The sequence below is a fragment of the Diadema setosum genome, chromosome 4 (assembly GCF_964275005.1).
Source record: "Diadema setosum chromosome 4, eeDiaSeto1, whole genome shotgun sequence".
Classification (NCBI taxonomy): domain Eukaryota; kingdom Metazoa; phylum Echinodermata; class Echinoidea; order Diadematoida; family Diadematidae; genus Diadema; species Diadema setosum.
This window is the reverse complement of record NC_092688.1, coordinates 18,521,915-18,542,793: the sequence shown is the minus strand read 5'-3', so window position 1 is coordinate 18,542,793 and position 20,879 is coordinate 18,521,915. Positions and strand designations below refer to the sequence as shown.

General features: G+C 39.3%; 1 protein-coding gene across 1 annotated transcript in view; it reads right to left on the bottom strand.

Moving 5' to 3' along the window:
- Positions 1-2,634: 2,634 nt before the first annotated feature.
- LOC140227667 (small G protein signaling modulator 1-like) overlaps positions 2,635-20,879 on the bottom strand; it is a 169,734-nt gene continuing 151,489 nt past the window's right edge. The window contains exons 14-24 of the mRNA XM_072308083.1: positions 17,727-17,791; positions 16,374-16,588; positions 15,776-15,980; positions 13,802-13,955; positions 11,053-11,269; positions 9,362-9,784; positions 8,068-8,275; positions 5,520-5,629; positions 4,849-4,945; positions 4,110-4,277; positions 2,635-3,205 (exon numbers count right to left, since the gene is read on the bottom strand). Of these exons, the coding sequence (XP_072164184.1) occupies positions 3,117-3,205; positions 4,110-4,277; positions 4,849-4,945; positions 5,520-5,629; positions 8,068-8,275; positions 9,362-9,784; positions 11,053-11,269; positions 13,802-13,955; positions 15,776-15,980; positions 16,374-16,588; positions 17,727-17,791 (1,951 nt within the window). The 3' untranslated portion in view covers positions 2,635-3,116. The remainder of the gene's footprint in view (positions 3,206-4,109; positions 4,278-4,848; positions 4,946-5,519; positions 5,630-8,067; positions 8,276-9,361; positions 9,785-11,052; positions 11,270-13,801; positions 13,956-15,775; positions 15,981-16,373; positions 16,589-17,726; positions 17,792-20,879) is intronic.

Sequence of the window (20,879 nt, the reverse complement as noted above, 5' to 3'; positions counted from 1 at the left end):
GCTCGCCACTTTCTTTTTTCTTCTTTCCGTCAAAGAAATTATGAATGCAAAAACTAATCCACAACAAAATCTGCCGCATTACAGTTTTCCATCTCTTCCAGCTGTGGGTGGACTCATTTCGAGTGTGATCCCACAGCTTAAGGATTCTCGGAGAAATATCTCCCCTCCCGCACCCAACCCCAGCGAGAAAAAGCATCTGCCCACTCCAATACTCAAGAACTAGGACAAGAATTTCACAGGAGGTTTTCAATGACATGGAAATGTTGCCCCTAAACCAATGATTCCGGAATCTGCACATCACTGTCTACGACGCTTACATCACGACAGGACATTTATGTCATGTCCTCATGAGGTTTTCAGCACGCCAACCTACATCTGCATTATTTGGCATATCGAAATAAAAAATTCATTGCAAGGCGGGACAGAGACTGACGGCATAGACAACACGAGTTATAAGATGGATAATGAGATACAGCGGACACTGTGGACGTGTCCTGACATGTCTGGAAGATTGTCTCATCTTTCAAAACTTTTCACAAAGCACTTTTCTCAAAGCACGTCCTCATTCAAGAATCAGTCCATCCTCAATGGGTTAACAATCTTGTCACGCTATGATCAAATGGTACTGAAGTAAAACAGCAGGCAGAAAGCTCCTTAGAGTGAATTTTCTTACACTACAAATTTGGAACTCCCAGCCAGACTGTCTTTGGGAATAACCAATAAATGATCAATGTGAAGTTCAATTTCAGACACAGCTACTTCATACTCACATCTGGCTCTGAACTTTTTTTTTTCATGATAATAATTGTGATATGCGATAGGTAATGTATCAGAGAGGCATATTACATCAGCACTGCTCTACAAATATGAGCAATTCAGAGTTTTGGGGCATTACAGATGTTGCACAATGGAAGCTTGACTAGTACTCAATTCATATCCCAGAGGCATGACCTTATTACAGCACTCAAAAAAAGAGATGTCCAATCCAATTATGTTACCATGACAACACTGACCGTCAATGTCTACTTGTCAATTATCAAAAGAAGGGACTAAATGAGATAACAGACCAATAAAAAGTACAGTCTCAAAATTCCTATCTCTCTGTAATCTTTAATAGTTGACCTGGAACACCCAACCACCATTAGTCCTAACCTCATTTCTACTGAAGTACTCAAGTTCAATTTCCAGAGCATACAAGAACAAATATAATGACAGGTCCAGCAGATTATAAATGTGACAATATTAACTTCAATAGCAAAAGTTATTCTCTCTTCCTTCCATTTATTTATCTAGTCCTTATTAGTTTTTGTTTCTACCATGCTTGTCACTTGATAACAGTAAATAATTTCCAATGCCCATATCCCACATATGGTAGCAATTGTGTCGCCTGTGTGGATGGGAAACACCAGAGAAGAACACGGTCCGACATAACAACTGATGATCGACAAGAAACCAACATAAAAGATGAAAACATTTACATCTATAGAATTACATGAAAAAGTGGTTGTCTTGGGGTGTGCCAAGAAACTGGGATTGGACACACTTGAGGCAGTTTGTAGGGGGTTCTTTAAGGTTCTAAAGGCTGTCAGGACACACTGAAATATTGGGGATGGGGGGGGGGGCTATAAAAGAGTAGTGGGGGGAGCCCTAGACAAAAGCCAGATCTAAAATTTGAGGGGGGGGGGGGGGAGATGAGCAAGTAGGACCATCATAAATGTGCAAAGAGTTTCGAAAGTCAATGGAAGAGTTTATAGTACATGACGGGAACTCGGCTTTGCTTTGAACAAAGGAGAAAAGAAAAAAGTGGACTGGTTAATGAGGTTGTTAGGTCAGGTTGAATCTTGTGTGGAGATCAGAAGTGTCAGTGTATTTGCATAGTCAAGTGTTGTTTTGATTTGATTTGATTGGAATTGATAATGATTTGATTCATTCTGTACATGTGAAGGACATTGTAAATCAGTTCTGGAGAATGCTGGAGAGAAGAATTGTTGGCTACTTTTAAATGTGGCATACACATACGCACAGAAAAATAAAGAAGCAAAAATATATAAATATATCTTTCCTTCAAAAGAAAAAGAAGTATTATCATGTGACTAAGATAGACTGGATGGCAGTGTTAAGAGCTTTAAGCAAAGGTAATCATTAAAATATTGTTGCAGATGCATAAAACAGAACCTCTGCCCATGACAATAAAATAAAAATTGAACACAAATAAAAAATGCAAATATCCCTGAAACTGAGCTGTACTGAAAGGATAAAAAAGGAGGTTATAATTGAAATGTGGATGTTGGCTTCATTCTTGGCACTTCACATATTCATGTCCATCTAAGAACACAGAGGGCAGCACAGGGCAGTCACAACAGTGATTTGTTTTCACTCTTATTCCAGAGCTGGCTTTGGCAGTTCAATGTTGCTCTATGCCTGCATTTTTTTTTTTCACTTGCACAATATTACTGCTCCACTAAGGTCAAAGGTCAAAGAAACTGCACAAGCTTCCTGTCCTCTCCTACTATTCACACGGAATCAATCTCAAAATGATACGATGATTTAATGGAAAATGGGTAAAATCATCAAAAATTATGTTTTTCTAATCACATATGAATACATCATCAGTCAGTTTAAATCATCTCCCTTGCAGAATCTCACAACTCACTTTACTTCTACACATGGAGATTGTCTACTTTGCAAACAATTACAGAAATGCCTCAATTTTGATTAAAAATATCTGAGGTATTCTCTCGCAAGACAAGCAGCAATATGGCCACAGGAGTACAGTGGAAATAAAAAAAAAAAATTATAACAATCAAGTAAGAATAATTCTTGTTCACGATTCCAATCACGGCACATAATCTTCAAACGAACATCCATGCATGCAAAACAAAAACAAAAAAATAAAAAAATCAATCATATTTCACGAGACTTTGATGAAATATGCACAGTGACTCTGAAGATGAAACACAGCAGGGCCAGAGCAAAGCACCTGAAATTGTTTGTTTGATTGATTGCACACCGACGCATCTGGCTGGGAGATGCCTGTTGCTACGGCAACCATTGCCATGACAACCACTGCCCGGCATCCTCCCCTCCTCCTCCTCCTCCTGTCCTCCATCCCTTGCTCACTGGTTCTCTATGAGACTCTGCACCCGGTGCACCAGCTCCCTGGCAATCTTCAGCACCGCCTTGGCATCATGCCTCTCAGCCATTTCTGGAAAAATGAGTTGGGGAATAAAAAAAAATAATAAAGAATCCACCAAAATGATATGATGAAAAGGTGGCTGCATTCAGGTGATGAAATTCCACGGAAGTCTCCAAGAAAGAAAAAAAAAAGAATTTTCAAGGGAGTGAAAAACTCTTTAATGTTTCACAATATTTTTGCAAAAGAAACATAAATGGTGATGTCAAATAATGTAGAAATATTGTTTATTTTAACTACAAAACACTTGGAGAGCACAGATCTCCACCAAGCCAACAACTCATTTCCATCCATACACGTGCAAAATTTCCCAATGTAGAAGCCTTTTGATACATCATCAGCTTTCGGCTGTGCTGTGCCTTGCCTGAGCAGAGCATGTACTTTAGCGCACGTATGTGAACCTCCAGTGAGCGCAGCTAGAAGTCTCAAGTTCATTGACGTTATATGCCAAAAAGATAAAAAAATCCTTCAAAAATCCATAAAAATTCCCAGATCACTACCAAAATTTAATAATCTGCTCCTTTTGTCATTATCGATGTTTCCTGCAAGTTTCATTCAAATCTGTTCACAACTTTTTGAGTTATTTTGCAAACAGACAAACCAATGCCGATGATCACTTAACCGCCTTCCTTTGCGGAGGTAATAATTGCAATATCTTATAACTCACATCAGTTATAGAACTGGTGATACTCAAAACCCTTCAGGTGTTTTTTTAACATGTGCCCACTGAGATATGAGGTCTCGTCACCCCAGGGCCCTGTTTTATCAAAAGATATAATCGATTATAAATTTCCTTACTACACAGGCTGCCATAGACTTACCATAGAAATCAACTATATAATCAATGAAAACTCTTCATAAAACAGGGCCCAGGGAGAATAAATGCATTGGTCATGTTGGCATGATGAAAACTCACCATTGAAGAACTTGATGATGTCGGTGAAGTCCATGTTGTTGTCAAGGATGATGTCGCGGTAGTACTCGACCAGGGCCAGGGCGATGAAGAGCACCATCTGGCCCGAGGCGCAGTGTTTGGCTGCCCAGATTGTCTCCCAGACGGAGAAAGTGTCGTCGTAAACCAGCTCTACAACGGAGAGATTAACAGGCCATCATTTTAACCCTTTCCGTGCCAGCTAGGACTTTGGACCATGTGTGTAACACTACTGGGTTTTCTGTGCCAAATGTAGCTCAAAGCACACAAAGGGTTAAGTGGAATGACCAACTGGAGAATTAGAGGCAGATATGAACTTTGCAAAGATGTACAGCATTTCAAATTAATAATTTTATAAAAATATAAAATTTACAATTTTGCAGCGGCATAATATCATCTAGAATTGATATTGTACCAACCTATATTAAAGTGTATGCTGATATCAAGGAGTAAATGAAATACATTGCAACACATTGTGATAGTGACAAGAGTGGTTTTGCCCAATCAACTGACATAATTTTGTGACCACTAATTTCACATTTTATTACCACTACCAACACCAAACCACCACTAACAACTACTCCAATAGTCACTAATAAGTACAACTACTTCTACTACTGCCATATGTTCATCAAATGACTTACAAATTCAATTCAATTCAATCTATTTGTTCCACATTCCAAATTAATCAGCCATGAAAGCATTTCTGCAAAAATTTCCTCACCTCGCTTGAAATCCAGCAAGAACCACCTGTAGCAGAAGTAGAAGTGGGTGTAGTCACCATTTTGGTGCATCAACTCAAACATCTCTGAGTCCAGAATCTGAGGAGAAAAGACATTCAGCATTACCGTATCAGTTATGGAATACCATGGGGATTGAACAGTGCATCTTCTTCCAAACAGTACAAGTCATATCTGAAAAAGGTAATTTGTCGTACACTGTAGCTTCCATCATTTTCTTCAGCTTGATGCAGAGACTGGTATGTGTACCCTAATGGCCGGAAAACGTATCATTGCTCTGACAGTCAGCTAACGACCCATCAATCATGGATCACATATGTCATTGCTAACAACCATATCAGTCAATCAACACAGCTACAATAGATTAGGAGTATGATATAGGGTAGTAAATAAGGGAGGTATCCTTTCAGGACATCCTGTATGGTGCTTTAAGTTTTCACAGTAATGGAGCAAGCTAACAGTTGCCGTGAAAAGAAACTCTTTGGGATCTCTCAAACAAGAACTGCCCGGAAATGATTTGTAAATGTTTTACAGATACAGATTAGAAGAAATGGAAAAGTCACATGGGTGTGTGTATGAGCCGTGTAAATGATCCAAACACACAAGGGTTATGCCAAGTCAGGAACTGAAAAAATAAAAGCCGATCGCAAATCACCTGAATGAGCGACCTCATGTTCGCGAAGTGCGTGTCCATGGCGCCGCCGTGGGGGAAGTTCTTCGACATGCGCTTCATCAGCTCGCAGAAGCAGCTGTATGTCTTGGCCTCTGCGGTGAAAATTCAATAATCAAGCTTTTTTCTCTCTTCACTGTTTTCATGCATTCAACTCAATACAACAGGACCAAGATAAACTCAAAGCATATATAAAATGCAAGATGCAATAATTACATACAAGGTATTTATACCATCAGGTACCTTTCATACCTGACATATATTGTATGCATATTTGTCCTCTGCTTACATGATGAGGACTCACAGCAAATTGTACAAATTTGTACATAACAAATAAACAAACAGAACACACAATATCTTATTAAATAAAGTAGAACACATGGACAAAAACTGAATATACACATAAAGATAAAAAGAACAAAATAAACAAATACACGGTACATGAAAATAAAAAACAGACATACATACACGCAATAGAAAAAGATAATTTACTACTTGAGAGTGAGTTTCAGGTTCCCAATCCCTCCATTTTAAGGGAATAAGGGAGAGGTAAGAATGACAGAAAGAAAAAAAAATGAATAAATTGATAAAATATATATGAGAGAGAGAAAAAAAAAGAGAAGAGAAAATCTAGCCATAACACCAGAGGACCATCATAGCTAAGATCCTCCAGTGTGACCACAATTGACTATAATCATTATAATTTTTTTTTTTTTTTTTTTTTTTTGCTTAAACCACATTTTGTTAATGAGACATTACAGCCGCATTCACACGTACCAAATAGCGGGTTACCGAGCGCGCTCAGAAACTCAAGTTTTTTTTTGCAACCGTTCAGACCTTCCAAATTAGCGGGTTACCGAGCATGCTTGGAAACTCAAGTTTTTTTCAACTGTTCACACACGTATAGAGAAATAACCTGCTAACTGCCGATCGAGAAAACTACCAAACTTGCAAATTGGGTCACACAGCGCGCTTCACTGCCTGCACTTCTCTTTGCCCATTGTTTTTTTTACGCGTCACAAGTGGTGCGCTGTTGTTGTTGTGCACATAAGAGGTCAAGGAACTCCTCGCGGAGCCCTCGCTATTGTGATGTGCACATTGAATGATGGGAGATAAAAACTCGAGTTTCTAAACGCGACCGTTCACACGCACCGGCGGGGCAAATTAGTGTGCTAATTCAGAAATAAGAGCAAGATTTCTTGGGTTTAGCATCGCGCTGCTGATTGCGCTAATTTTCGGGTTTTTTATGTCCACACTTGCAAAAAGCTAGAGTTTCCTAGCGGGTTATAAACTCGAGTTTTGTAACCCGCTAACTGGTGTACGTGTGAATCCCCCTAATATACAAACACGAAAGCTGGGATCTGGTATAAACTTTCACAGACCAGAGTTTTTGATGATTACACATCTGTTCGCAGCCTAGAATCCTTTAAAAGTTTGGCATATCATATCCAACCAAGCAAAGTACAAATGAACCATCGCAAAATCAACACGACTATCATTTTCACAAAGAGTAATATTAAAACAATGCAGGGCACAAGCATGTATGAAGCATAAAATTGCAAATAATTGGACAGTATCTCACCAATTTTTCCACCTAGTGGAGATACATGAAAAAAAAAATGGTATACATTAGAAGATTCTACACAGATTACATTTATGTTATGGGAGAATTAGTATACACATTGAACCCTTATTCAGATTTTATTATGCATCCATTAGAAAGGAATCTATATGATAAAAAAAGATAAGGAGAAAGATTTATTTTGTCGCAACTTACAGTGTACCCTTCATAAGCAAACACTGAGTAATTATGATTATTAATATGATCTTACAAAGAATCTTTTTCATCAAGGGAATAATTGCCATGCTAACATGACAAAATACACAACTTCTTTGTCCCTTACCACAACAAAGTAAGGCATGATATAACACAAGCAAGGCATCTCTCTGCAACTTCAGCATATTGAAACGAGTTTCATAATGGCCCATGAAAAGTTGACAGCTGATAAGATCAAATGGTATGCATTGCTCCACTTCTTAGCTGAATTTCACCTTTCACCACTGGATATTTTGTTATTGTCTGCTTCAAACTTGACAGCAACTACAGGCATCAATTTTCATTAACTTAAGTTTAGAGATCAAAGATATCTGTTCTATGCTTGTGATTTATATCTCAAATGATATATAAATATGAACAAAGATGTTCCGCAAATGATGACTAATGACCCGTATGAGGCAGAGAAACATGAAAATATCTGTGTGTAATAGGTATTTCAGAATGTTTGCAACAGAAAGCATATTTGCCTAGCAACATGAAATCTACGCATGAAATATGTATCAAACTTAACCACGAACTGCACAATGCTTTTCGAGGTCAAAATTGACACTTTTTAAGACAGTTTCGAGCATGCCACAGACCCAGAGATCTCTCAAAGACACAGTGGTGGTGGGGGGGGGGGGGGAATGGGTGGTTGGAGGTATGGTGCGTATTGGGGGGGGGGGGTGGTGTCTGCTCCAATGTGGGGGTACTTACCGTCATCCAGAATGACCAGTAGCGGAGCAACCAGGTCACACATGCCCTGGACGTAGCCCACATCCAGGTGCTCCCAGACGTAGGTGCACATGACGTTGCGCAACTTCTCCAGGTTGGCCGGGGTGAAGTAGTGGTAGTTGCGGTCGCAGCGCTGAACGTCCTTGTCAATGCGGTGGAGATTCAGACTGAAGGAGTCTAGGAGTTCATTCTAGATGACAAGAAAGGGGGTGGGGGTAGGGGGAAGAGATGAATACACATTTGTCATACAGAAGTGGTGAACTTGATTTTTATAAGATGTGCACGTAATATTTGAATATAAAATACAAATTATAAAGAAAAAAATGAAAGTGTAACAGACGAACTAATAAAAAAAAAAGCTTATGTCAATATGATATCTAAAAGAGAAATCGACACAAGAGTAAAAACACAATGTGATTTGAGTTCATTGTGCTCATTGTGCACACAGGTTATGCCACTGTCCGTAAGACATACATTGTATGACACAAGTCTTGTGCAGTTTCTATCGACTGAATTTGGGAAAAACAAAAACAAAAAAAACAAAAAAAGGTACACATTTCACATCTGGTCTTTTTAAGTCTGCGAGCAGGGCAACAATTCCAAATATTCCCTACCTGAAATAACCTGCAGATTTAGATAAAACGCATAAACATAGATTTTCATGTCTCCCTCCCCTTCCCCCCCCCCCCCCCCCCAGCTTGACTACAAAAAAAAAATATTCCCCCTACATCTTTTCAGCTCTGTAACACATCGAAAGAAATACATTCAACGTTCAGGATTTGAATAAGCCAAAATACACAGAACTTGTACAATCTGATCTTCAGAGTCAAATTTGGAAATGCAGTTCATCCACAATTGTCATTACTTTGGGACCCTATGGAAGAACTTAAAGCCACTTGGTAATGCTGAATTGACCATCTCTGCCATCTATTTTTTTCTGTGTCTGCTTCGAAAAATACTATGTGTTTCCTTTTTTTGATTGCATATAATGCTGCTCTGGCAAAGAAATGAAAATGAAAATGAATAATGTGCTTTAACAAAATAAAATAGAATATCACACTGGGTGAACAGTGTGTGGAAGATTGCATTGACTAGTGTTAGTCTATAGATTCCCATTTACGTAACTCTCATTGGTATAGCACAAGGCTCCCTCAATCTCAGTAAACAGGGGGTTAACCTGTTGGGGACGGTTTGATTTTGCTACGACATGCATTTCCCATAGACGCTTGCCAGAGTATACTCGGGACTCGTCCTAAATGGGTTAATAGATACTCACAGTGTACACCCCTCCATTGGAGGAGGCGGGGGATGCTGTGCACATGTCTGCCACAAGGTGACCAGATGACTCCGGGATGTTCAGCCCCTTCATCTCCAGGACCGGATCGGCGCTGCTCCGGCTAGAGCCGGCCGCCCCCTCTCCCTCCTCCTCCCCCTCCCCAGCTCTGTCTCCGTCTCCCTCCGCACGCTGGTTGTCATGGTGACGATGATGTTGGTGCTCGCCATCCTCCTCCTCCTCCTCCTCGGTGGACTTTCCGTTGACAAGCTCCACGGTGATTGCCTTGCCGTCTCCGTTCCGGGCGATGACCTCGGCCCCGCCCTGATGCTCCTCCTCATCTTCCTCCTTGAAGAGCGTCTTCTTGTGGGCATCGGCATCGTCCATGTCACTGCCAATGTCGCCATTATGACCTTCATGGATTACCTGTGGAATATAAGAGCAGCGGAAAGTTTCAGTGGGGCATTATTACTTACTGCCAGTAAATGAATGTGACATCTGACAAAATTGGTCTAAAGGAGCCTGAAAGTCAAAAGAAACTTTTTTTTAACCCCTTGTATGCCTAGCCAAAAGTTTTGTCCAATAATCTGACAACTAGGCAAGTTGATTCAAATGTACTGATGCGTCTGCTACCTTTCAGAAAAGGCAGCAATATAGAAGGGATGAAATTAGCACAGCTGTTAAACTGAGATAGATATCACCATGGAGACAATCTGATGAAGGGTAACAGGTGCTATGAGAATTGCAGTAGGAGGAAGCAATAGGTGTGACAATGTGCATGTCAGTAAAACACCAAAGGAAACTCAAGTTTTCTTGGCATTATCATTGAAAGAACCAAATGAATCTCAAATTTTTTTGAGCATCATCAATTTTTTTCTTTTTTTTTTGCATTATCAGGAAAACACCAAATGAATCTCAAGTTTTCTTGGCATAATTAGCAAAACACCAAAGGAATCTCAAGTTTTCTTAGCACTATAAGGAAAACATAAAAGGGATCTCACATTTTCTTGGCATCATTTGGAAAACACAGGAAGAGAAAACTAGATCTTAACCATTTGGCTGACTGGTAAGAAAAAAAAAATAGAGGGATTATTCTATAGCAACAGACACAAACAGTAATGAACAGCACACACAAAACAAAACTACCATTCAACGGATGCATTCTCTCTCCTTTGTACAACACATGAGCCTGGTTCATACCATTTATTGATCCCTACATATCACCTGGAGCATGTTATAATGTGTCATTATTATTCACCTGTTGTCCAGACACTCTCACGGACGAGACCAATCAAAAAGTCTTGCACAATTTGACCAAAAAATGAAAGACCCTAAAGGAGCATTAATACCCTGCTTTCTGTGGCAAGCAGGACTTCCAAAGGAAGTAGTGGCTGCTCCAACCCTTGACACATTTATGCCAAGGGTCAGCAAGTAACAAACCATCATTGGACATTTTTTTTTTTTTTTGTTAAGAGAAAAAAGAAATAAAAAAGAACTTGTACAGTGTAAATAGCAGTTTCAAAGGTCAACGCAGGACAAGTCAGGCTTGGTCTGCATCCCTAGTGCCGTGATAATTAACCTATTGATTGTGAGCTGTATTTCAATTCCTATTTTAAATCAAAAGACTGTAATGAGACAGTAACAGAGGAGAGGAGATCTGAAGATAAGTCAAAGTTCACATTTGGGAAGCTCACCTCCCGTGAGTCGTAGGAGAAGGTGGATGACGTGAGACGAGAGCTGTGCCTGCTGCTGTCCGTGATGCTGGAGGCGTCGCCGAAGCCCTCGTCGCTGCCCGGCGGCGACATCTTCTCCGTGGGGATGACCTCGCAGGGGATGTCGGCCGACACCTCGCTGCCCAGGCTCCGCCCTGTCTCGGTTTCCAGCGTGTCCTGCCGCAGACTCCTGCAACGACTGTACGATTGAGGTGACAATTCCCAGAATTAAACGAGAGACAGAGAAAAAAAATGTGTGATAACTCATTCCAATAAAACTCTATTAACTTGTTCACTGATGCAAAGTAAATTCAAGATGAGACTAAATATCCTCATAAAGTGATACTTTTCATATTAGAGTACAATTTCCCTATGATCTCTGACCTTTAATACATGTATGTACAAGCGGTGTGACAAGGCCATAACCACAACAAGAAAAGTGTGAAAACTCATTTTCAGAACACCCTTTATGAATATGCATGTGTGTAATGAATCAAACCACTTTGGAATATGTATATGCATGATTACAAGCACGAGCCCCCTATAAAGAGTATGCACAAGGTACAATGCGCTCTACAGTATGTCCCCCAAAAAAATTACAATTGGATTTTCGCATTGATGACTTTCAAAAATGATTAAAACAATCTGAGTGCTATTTCAGGGTATGAAACTATGACTTCTTACCTACATCTTGCAGAATATCCAATTCAATTCAATTAAGTGGTCACAGAGAAATGCGGATCGTTGTAAAGTATGTCATGGGTCCGTTCTTCCAAGTTCAGCACTTATGGATGCACTTGGCATCTTGTATGGTGTAAGCACAATAGACAAAACTAGGAGGGAAGGGATTCCTGACATGTTCTACAAAAATCCCAATTTCTCCATGACCGCTGAAGCAAATCAAATGGGGATTTCTGTAAGATGTACGTAATAAGTTATAGTTTTACTCTTTGAAATTGCATTTTGACTGATTCACCACTTTAAAGTTATATTGCAGAAAGTCTGATTCTAATTTTTTGGGGGGACATCGGTAGATCCTCTGTATGCATGCATAGTTTGTGATCCTGTCTGTCTGGCATGCTATGGAGTGTTTAATCCATCGAGGACAGGCTGATTTTTACTTTAACGAGCATTTCCCATAGACACCTGCCCGAGTATGCTAAAGACTTGTCCTCAACGGGTTAATATGGGTGTGTCATCCTGATGCTGATTCTAATGACCCCCCCCCCCCCCCCACTCACCCCATGTTTCATACAACAGTCATGATATCAATAATGGCTTTAATATCTTTAGAGGGGAAGTGAAGGTAATGTTCTATCAAATATCCAAAGGGGGCAGTTTTCAAATATACTACACTATCACTCCCCCTGTGAAGTTTCTACCATCATGTGGTGGGACAAGGTCAGAAAAAAACAAAATGTGTGAAAACTCATTTTCATAAGATTATCAAATGGAATTGAATTAGAAATGTTTCTTAGTTTCATGAATGCAAATTGAAGGCAACATTCTATCCAACACCCTAATGAGGTTTATCCTCTTTTTCTCTCGCCGACATGCTTCTACACATATATTGACTGTGTACGTGGGGTAGCAAGGCCACAGTGTTAAAAGACAAAAAAGAAAATATGCACGCTCATTTAAATTACACCATTCATCATGATGATACCAGAAATGGCTTTCATTACCATGGAGAGAATCTGAAGACAAGTTATTTACAATATCCCAGTGAAGAAGGTTTCCTTACACTTTGACTTTTCTTCCAAACAAATCCTCAACCGACTGCACAAGTGGTGTAAAAGACAAACATGATAAGATCATTGTCAAAAGGGAAATAAAAAATTGTTTAAGTTGATTGGCATAACACTTCGTGAAATGGAAACCCACAGAGTCTATGGTTCCATCAGTGGCAGGTAAAGACACAACTGCACTCAATTCTAGTTATTTTCTTTACACTCTAGTACTATGCTCGGAGAACCTTCTATAATAATTCTATAAATCCTGTAACAGGTCGTAGATTAAAAAGGTGAGAAGTTATGAATGCTCAATTTTATAATAATATTTATGACACGACTAGAAAAAAAAATTGTACATCTACTGACACAAGATAAAACCATTTCAGTCTGCACTCCAGCAAAAATCAAGCCCCATCTATTTGTACATTTCTTCTTGACAAGCTATTCTGTAAAAGTATAAAGAGATTAACTTGAATTTCCTTCCTTGACACATTATTCATATCTCTCAATTAAAGTGTGGTACAACATCCACCAAACACCATCATAACTGACGATGCAAGTTTTATCCTTATTAAATGTTTTCTGTTAATGTACCTCTGAATTTTAAAAAAAAAACAAAACAAAAACAGTGATCCAAAAACAGAGAAATTAAATTGTTTGGACTGCTAGTACATTTGCCATGAGAAAATTTATGAAGCCCAACAAAAGTCACGGATAAAAGTGAGGTCTGATTCAATGATCTATTTCTTTATTTGCTGTACAGTAGGAAAGATACCTAGACATAGTTTACACTATTCCTGATTCAAGACTAGTCTTTGATGGCCAATACACATCTAAATCTATATGAGCCCCCCGTGCCCCCCCCCCCCAAAAAAAAAATCTAGGGATTTAATTTTTCTCTGAAGACGATCATATTGCTTGCTCCAGTGGAAAGGCTAATGAGAAGGGAATTAGGGATCTTCCTAGTCAAGAGCATGGTAGTCGTTTTAAGGCCTGACCTCAAGACCACATAGTCCTCCTTCTGGACCAGGTCCTGCTGCTCTTTGGTCAGGTCCGCCTGGTCCACCTCCTGGATCACCTCGCCACTCTCCACGTACTCGTCGTTGTCGTCGTCGATCTCGAAGACCTCGCTATCCAGGCTTGGATCATGACCTACAACACCGTGAATACAACAACAAAAAAAGAAAAAAAAAAGAAGAGGAAATAACAAATAATGGGAACTTGTGACTCCTGTATAGTTCCATTGCAATTGTATCCCTTTACTGATGAAGTATTAACGATCTACAAATAATAAATACATCAGGAAGGGATAAAACAGCATTCCGTTGATGCTGACTTATTAACACAGGTGTGTGAGACCTGAAATGGATGGCTAAAAAATCTGTAATGCTGCCCTCTTGTGACAATGTTCTGCAATGGGGTGGTGGGCTATTTCCCTTTTCTTTCTTGCTGTGACACAAAAACATGACCAAACATCTCTTCTCTCCATTCCCATGTACAAGCACACACACACACACACATGCACATAGACACACATGAAATACAATACATACAGGATGTTATAATTAACACATGCCTATACTTCTGAGGACAAGGAAATAGCATTCTTGTTGTTTCTTTGTCCCCAGACACCCAACCACTATTAGACACACATTTTATAATACCTGTGACTACAGAATGTAAACAGTACAACTATATCGGAGGGAACCTTTGCACTCGCCCTAAGTTGTAAAAGCTATTCCAACCTTTTAAAATCAAACATGAACATGCAGAGGCATCAGAAACACAAATTCCCTCACAATCGCTTTTACCCACTGCCAGCAAATCTTAAATTCCAAAATGGAGATTATTCGGAACCATAAAGTCCTGCTCTGAGGTCACTTCTACCAGCACATATTTCAAAAGCTTGGTTTGACTTCGGCTCAAGGACCAAAGAGCTTAATCATTTCTCACACAGGGAAATACCTCTGCCACAGATGTAAAAATCCTGTGACTTTTGTAACACGAGTAGGGAGATATAGTTACATGTGTGTCATGGTGACAAGCTCGTGCACACAGTTGCGGAATACATTTATCTCTCTGGTGTTCTTTTGTACATTTCTGAATGTGTGCACTTGCTACAATGCGCAAACAATTCTACTGATTTTAACGTCAAGATGATAAAGATACATACTGTTTACCATCCTGATGGCACAATTTGAGAAATTGTCTAACTTTGGTAATTGAGCCTAAATGAAGATGCTTCAAAGCATGAAAAAAAACAACAAATGCTCCAGCACATAAAAGATACAAAAATTATGCTGCCACTATCAAAAAATCTATGAATAAATATAATAAACCATGCTTGTAAAAGGTTTATTACTTGGTTTATTCAACACTGCTGTCTATATGGGAAGTATATGGGGTATATGGGAGTATAGAAAGCTGGAATATAGTAAATCCGGTCATTCACATTCTTTCTTTTTTTTTTTATCATTGAGCAGAGATATTAAACGGATCGTATAGTTTTGGTTGAGACCTAACTTCAGGTTTTTATCATTTTTTGGTGAGATAGTGAGAAACCTCTTATGAAATATGAAAGAGCATGTAATTCCATGAGGATTTCAACATTCATTTGATGAAAATTGATTTTGAAATGGCTGAGATATCCAAAACAGAATGATCCTAATAAAGTGTGGGACCCACACTCTATTACAATCTTTTTGTTTTACTTTGTTTTTGGATGTTTCCGTTATTCCACACCCAATTTTCATCAAATGAAATTTGAATTCCTCTTAATATGGTATGCTCTGTACTATTTCATAAGTGTTTTCTTGGTATCTCGCAAAAAAGTTGAAGCCCAATCTTCATCTCCACCAATACTGTACCATCCCTTTAAGATGAGAGGGCATATAAGCCAGAGAATTTGCAGTGCGTGAGCGCCACCTAAGGCACTCCTCCATCTAGAGAAATCCATAGTCCCACACACTGACCTGTGAGTGGTATCTGCCCCTCTGAACTATTCTCCGATGACAGTTTGGCCTGCTGGTTATCCTTGTCCCGTTGCCTTATGATAGCTTCAACAGCCATCCACTCAGCCAAGATCTGTTCGTAGTTTAGCCTGACGCCCTCGTCAACGCCGTTCCTCTCTTCTTCCGTGGAGTTAAACTTGTAGTGACCCAGGAGATATGGCCACACCTAGGGCAATACGAAAGTATTAATTATGTAAGTTCAGGAAAATTAACCTAACAGGTAATTAGTACACTCGACAAACTATGAAGCACGGACAGTCTTGTTCACATAGCATAATTATCAGTGGCACTATGACCTAACCTGTAAAATTAGAATTAGAGCTCTTGTTCTGAAAAGATGACAGGAATAAGCTTGATTGCACTCCATCGACTAGATCATTTGTACATATACCGGTATACATCAATAGTGTGAGCTTGTGCTGCAATAAAGTGACTTTATATAAATTCGAGAACTACGGCATGACAGCCTGTGTATTCTCGTATGGAGTGATTACAACAAAGATCGCAGGTGGCCTGAGCACCGTACAACAGTGTCGGTAAAGTTGGGGTTCGTTCTCACCTCTCTCCTGATTTCATGATCCATGCCGCCGAAGTAGACTAACCTCATGACCTCGGCCTCGTCGATGTCATCCGGGGAGTGGAAGAACTCCGCCCACTTCTCGCAGGTCAGCCCCAGGGAGGCGTCGCTGGGCGTCTCCATGGTGATGATGACGGGATGGACAAGACCGGAGAGGTGGGTGCGGACGGTGCGGAGATGCCTGCAGTGCGCCAGCCCTGATCGAGGTCAAAGGGCAAGAACAAATAAGTCAAATCAATCTCTGCTGTAACTTTGATGGTTAGAATAAGAGCAGGCAGACAATATCATCATTTCTTCTTTTTTTTTGTGTGTTCCCATTTATGCAAAAGACAATCACTGAAGTGAGGGGGAGTGTGCCAGTAGAGAATATAGGTCACAGATGGGCTGAAGGAAATACCAGCTGGGCATGTCATTCACTTTGGTAGCATTTCTGTAAATGTCAACTCAGAAAATAAGTCTTTTTTTTCTTCCCAGGACAATAAAGTAATAAAATTTCTTTTCCTTTTTTGTGACATACATTGCATACCACAAGAGAGTATGAACAGAAAGAAGAATTAGTGTGTAGGTGTGAGTGTAAGTTTGTGTTAGCAACCACAATTGAATTTGCAGATGCAGAAATTAGATTTTGAGAACATGCAAGAAAGTCATTTTATGTAATTATATTGCCCTACTTTTGACTCTTCTTTGTTTGGTCTTCCTATCAACCCTTATTCCACCAATGAGAAAGAGATTGGTGAATAAAAAGCATACCACATGGATGAAATTACAAATGGCCTGTATAAGACAAGAAAACAATTTTTGAAAGCCCTTTTACCTATCTAAGCTTGTTAACAGTTCCCATTTAAAAAAAAAGAAGAAGATAAGCAAAAAAATGACTAAAAAATACTTTTGGTTGAATTCTTTGTGATGAAAATAGGAAAATAAAAGGACATTAATCATTTCACTCTCTTGTGATACCCATGTACATTTGAAACTACAGCAGCATAACAGAGGTTAATTAACTCCTCATCACCCCTTTAAGGCTTAGTCTCACAGTTTACAAACAGAGAGATTAGGAGATACACAAAAGATACAAAGACAGACAGACAAACAGACAGACACAAAAGAAGAGAGAGAGAGAGGTTTGATTACTGCAAGGTGATTGCGTGGGAGGGAGCTCCCAGACAAATCTCACCCCAACATCCCGATACCTACTTATTCATTCAGCACAACTCATTCATCACTCAAGATTTACGGACAAAGGCTCTGGGCAGTCTCAGATGTTAATTCCCACCTTCTCCCCCCCCCCCCCCCCCCCTCCCCCATACCCTCTTGTGCAAGCATCACTTTACTTACAGCCATAAAAAGCCCTGGAAATGATCTGCCGGCGCATGGTGTCACACAAGAGCCTTATCGATGATCTGAAACAAAAAGCAATCCAGCAAATGAAATATTATCATGCTGATGAATTTTAAAAAGGCTACCCATTTGTCAAGAATGAAAGAAAAGTGAAGCAAAGTCTAGTATATAATCATTGTTCAGCAACAACAACAACAACAACAACAAAAACAGATAGGGTATAGTAAGCTATACTTTTACAGTAAATAATGGAACATGCCCTTTTTTTTGGCTGGAGACTAATATGCTTTGAAAACTCATGAATGTCTACTTTGGATTAAACACATGACTTTGCTCCTATTCTTGCGCACCTTCCATCCGAACAAAACTTTGGAGAATTCTAAAATCAGATAAAGAAGAAGAACAGCCTAGTAACATTTCAATCCATTCTCTTTGTGCATTTCACAGAATTACATACCACAAGGATTTTATGTCTCACAGGGTGTGCTGCCATTGTTTAGAGAATGAAAGGACAATTAAACAAGGCCTTCACTCCGTGAATCTGTCCTTAAACTAAGCCAAGCAGAGCTATAGCTGTCTTAACAACTTTAATTCATCTCATCTCATTATCTCACAAATACTAGCTTTTCAATCAGTAAACAAGCTAGACAAATACTTTCAGCTTCCTTTAGATTCTGAAACGTTACAAATGTCCTGATTCTATGTCTGCTTATCATTTCTTTCTATCTCAGTCTTACTTTTACAAATACCTTGCTCAAATGTACCCTTATTTGGAAAAAAAAATGTGCTGCCAAGATACATTTTATACATGTTTAAACACTTAACATGCACTATCTAGCTGCAAGAGTACATCTTCATTTTACTGCCATGAAATAAATCAAACAATAAGTCCACAAAAGCAAAACCTTCATTTTCATTCAAAACAGAAACTTAGCATAGGCTTGAAGGATCATTAATGACTATAAGATAACATAAAGATGCATTTTCAGGGAAGGGGCACCAGATTGTATTTCTCACATATCCTTTCAAAATCAAAAACATATTTCTTTAAACCATTATTCATTTCAGTTGCTCAGATTACCAAAAGTGAGCAAAAATCTTTCATTGTCAAGAATGATAACTCATAAAACATTTTCCATCGAGAATTTTTTCCTCTGAACTATTAAGAGCATACATTGTACGTATTTCACAACAAATAGTCATTCCAGTCCCCCTATAAGGGAGAAAGTTGATTTTCAAACCATGGCTAAAATTGTACATTGCATGTGTAAGCACACACTACAGATTCCAGACTGAAAATACATTTTTCCATTTTCAGTCACAACAGTAGATAATTTCCATGGCAGTTTGAACTGCCCTTAAACGTGATATAAACCTACTAGCACCAAAAGATATCATAGGCCTCTGAAAACAAGCGGAGCAGTCCGTTTTAAGAATTGCATAGATGATACATGAAAATCAATGATAGCTTTGAAGCATGGTTACCTTAACCTAAAAGCAAGAAAGAGAATGACAGCAATTATACTAAACAATGTGTGCACAGTGATGAGAGTCTATAAAACTCTTTAAACACAAAATAACAGAAGCTCACAAACCAGTTTCACATAAAAAGAGACAGAATTGGAATTGGAACATACTATCCATGGGCACGTCAAAACACCCGTTCCCCATTATTCCTGCTCCCCCCCCCCCTCGACCCAAATCAAAGAGACACATGCAAACAGCTAAAGACTTTTAATTGTGAGTCAGTCGTGTGTGTGTTTCATGCAATCTAAGAAACTGATTTTGCTAGACTGAAATTGATTACACTTATTTCTATTATACTTCAGACGAACCACAATGATTCTGTCGGTGGTGTGTCGGTGGTGTGACAAGACCTTGCATCTCAAATTTTAGTGAACACCACTTGTTTTCATTAACAATAATAGAAAGCTCAACTGTTTAAAGTGATATGGGTTAGTCACAGACCAGTCAGCAGTATGATCAGCATGATCATATGATCTTAAAACAATTTTTATTTTTTCTGTTCACCCACTAGTGAAACATTTTATTCTTTTCTATGGAGTGAACATTTAATGTCACTGAATGGCTAATAGTTCTAAACAGTACATCAGTAACCTTTTCTTCAGTAAAATAATTGACAATGTAAATGCTCATATATGATGAAACACACACAAAAAAACCCAAAAATGATTGTTGATTTTTTGACACATCTGAAATGTGATTTGAGAAATCTCTGTCATTAAATATAAGATACTGGACAGATGGAAAAGCTGCACTGTGCTACTGAAATGGAATGTATGTGTTCTCACAGTACTTGGACTAACACATGAATAGCGATCATGACCTTTTCTAGTGTGAATATACAGTAATGTTCTTCTCTCCCTGAATTAACATTTCTTAACCTTTTAGATGGAAATTCAGCATGTTCATGTTTCCTCCCCGGCCAGTTTATTGACTTATACCATGTGTTTTCTACATTGGCTGGCTCAAGAGACCAGTATATGCTCTCTTGTCCTGTTGGAATAAGGTGGCGTGGGAGGAGGGGTAGCGTGATGTGACGCTTTTACAATCAACCCCCCTTGACAGATAATGGATGTGGCTACTTCAGAGCTCTGCAGGGAGAGGTACAATTGTAACTCACTGAGCCCCCTCTATCATGGGTCAGGCCATGGCGTGGGAAGAGGGGTGGTGTCATGTGATGCTTTTACAACCATCCCCTCCCTCCTACAGATAATGGATGTGGCTACTTCAGTAGCCTGGATAGCCTTGGCATACAGCCCCGACTCGCCACTTTTGTGGCAGCATTGGCATGTCCGGACTGTTTGCTCAGTGGCGGCCAGAGACAGCAAAATCAATATGCACAGACATTTCTTGTCCGGGTGCCTCTGATAAAAGTGAACCCTTCTGTCTCCCAGCAGAAATACACCACAAGAAATTAACAATAAAAAAGAGGCGGGACAGAAATCAGAAACAGTCTAGAAAATCAAGTTTAACAAACAACTACGACCACTTGCGTGACATAAATTCACCAACACAAGGAACAAACTATCTATGGACAATATTCTTGCCTTCACCTCCAACACAGATAACGAGACAACCAGCCGAGCATGCATTTTGCGTCCTCACATTTCTAACAAATAAAACCAT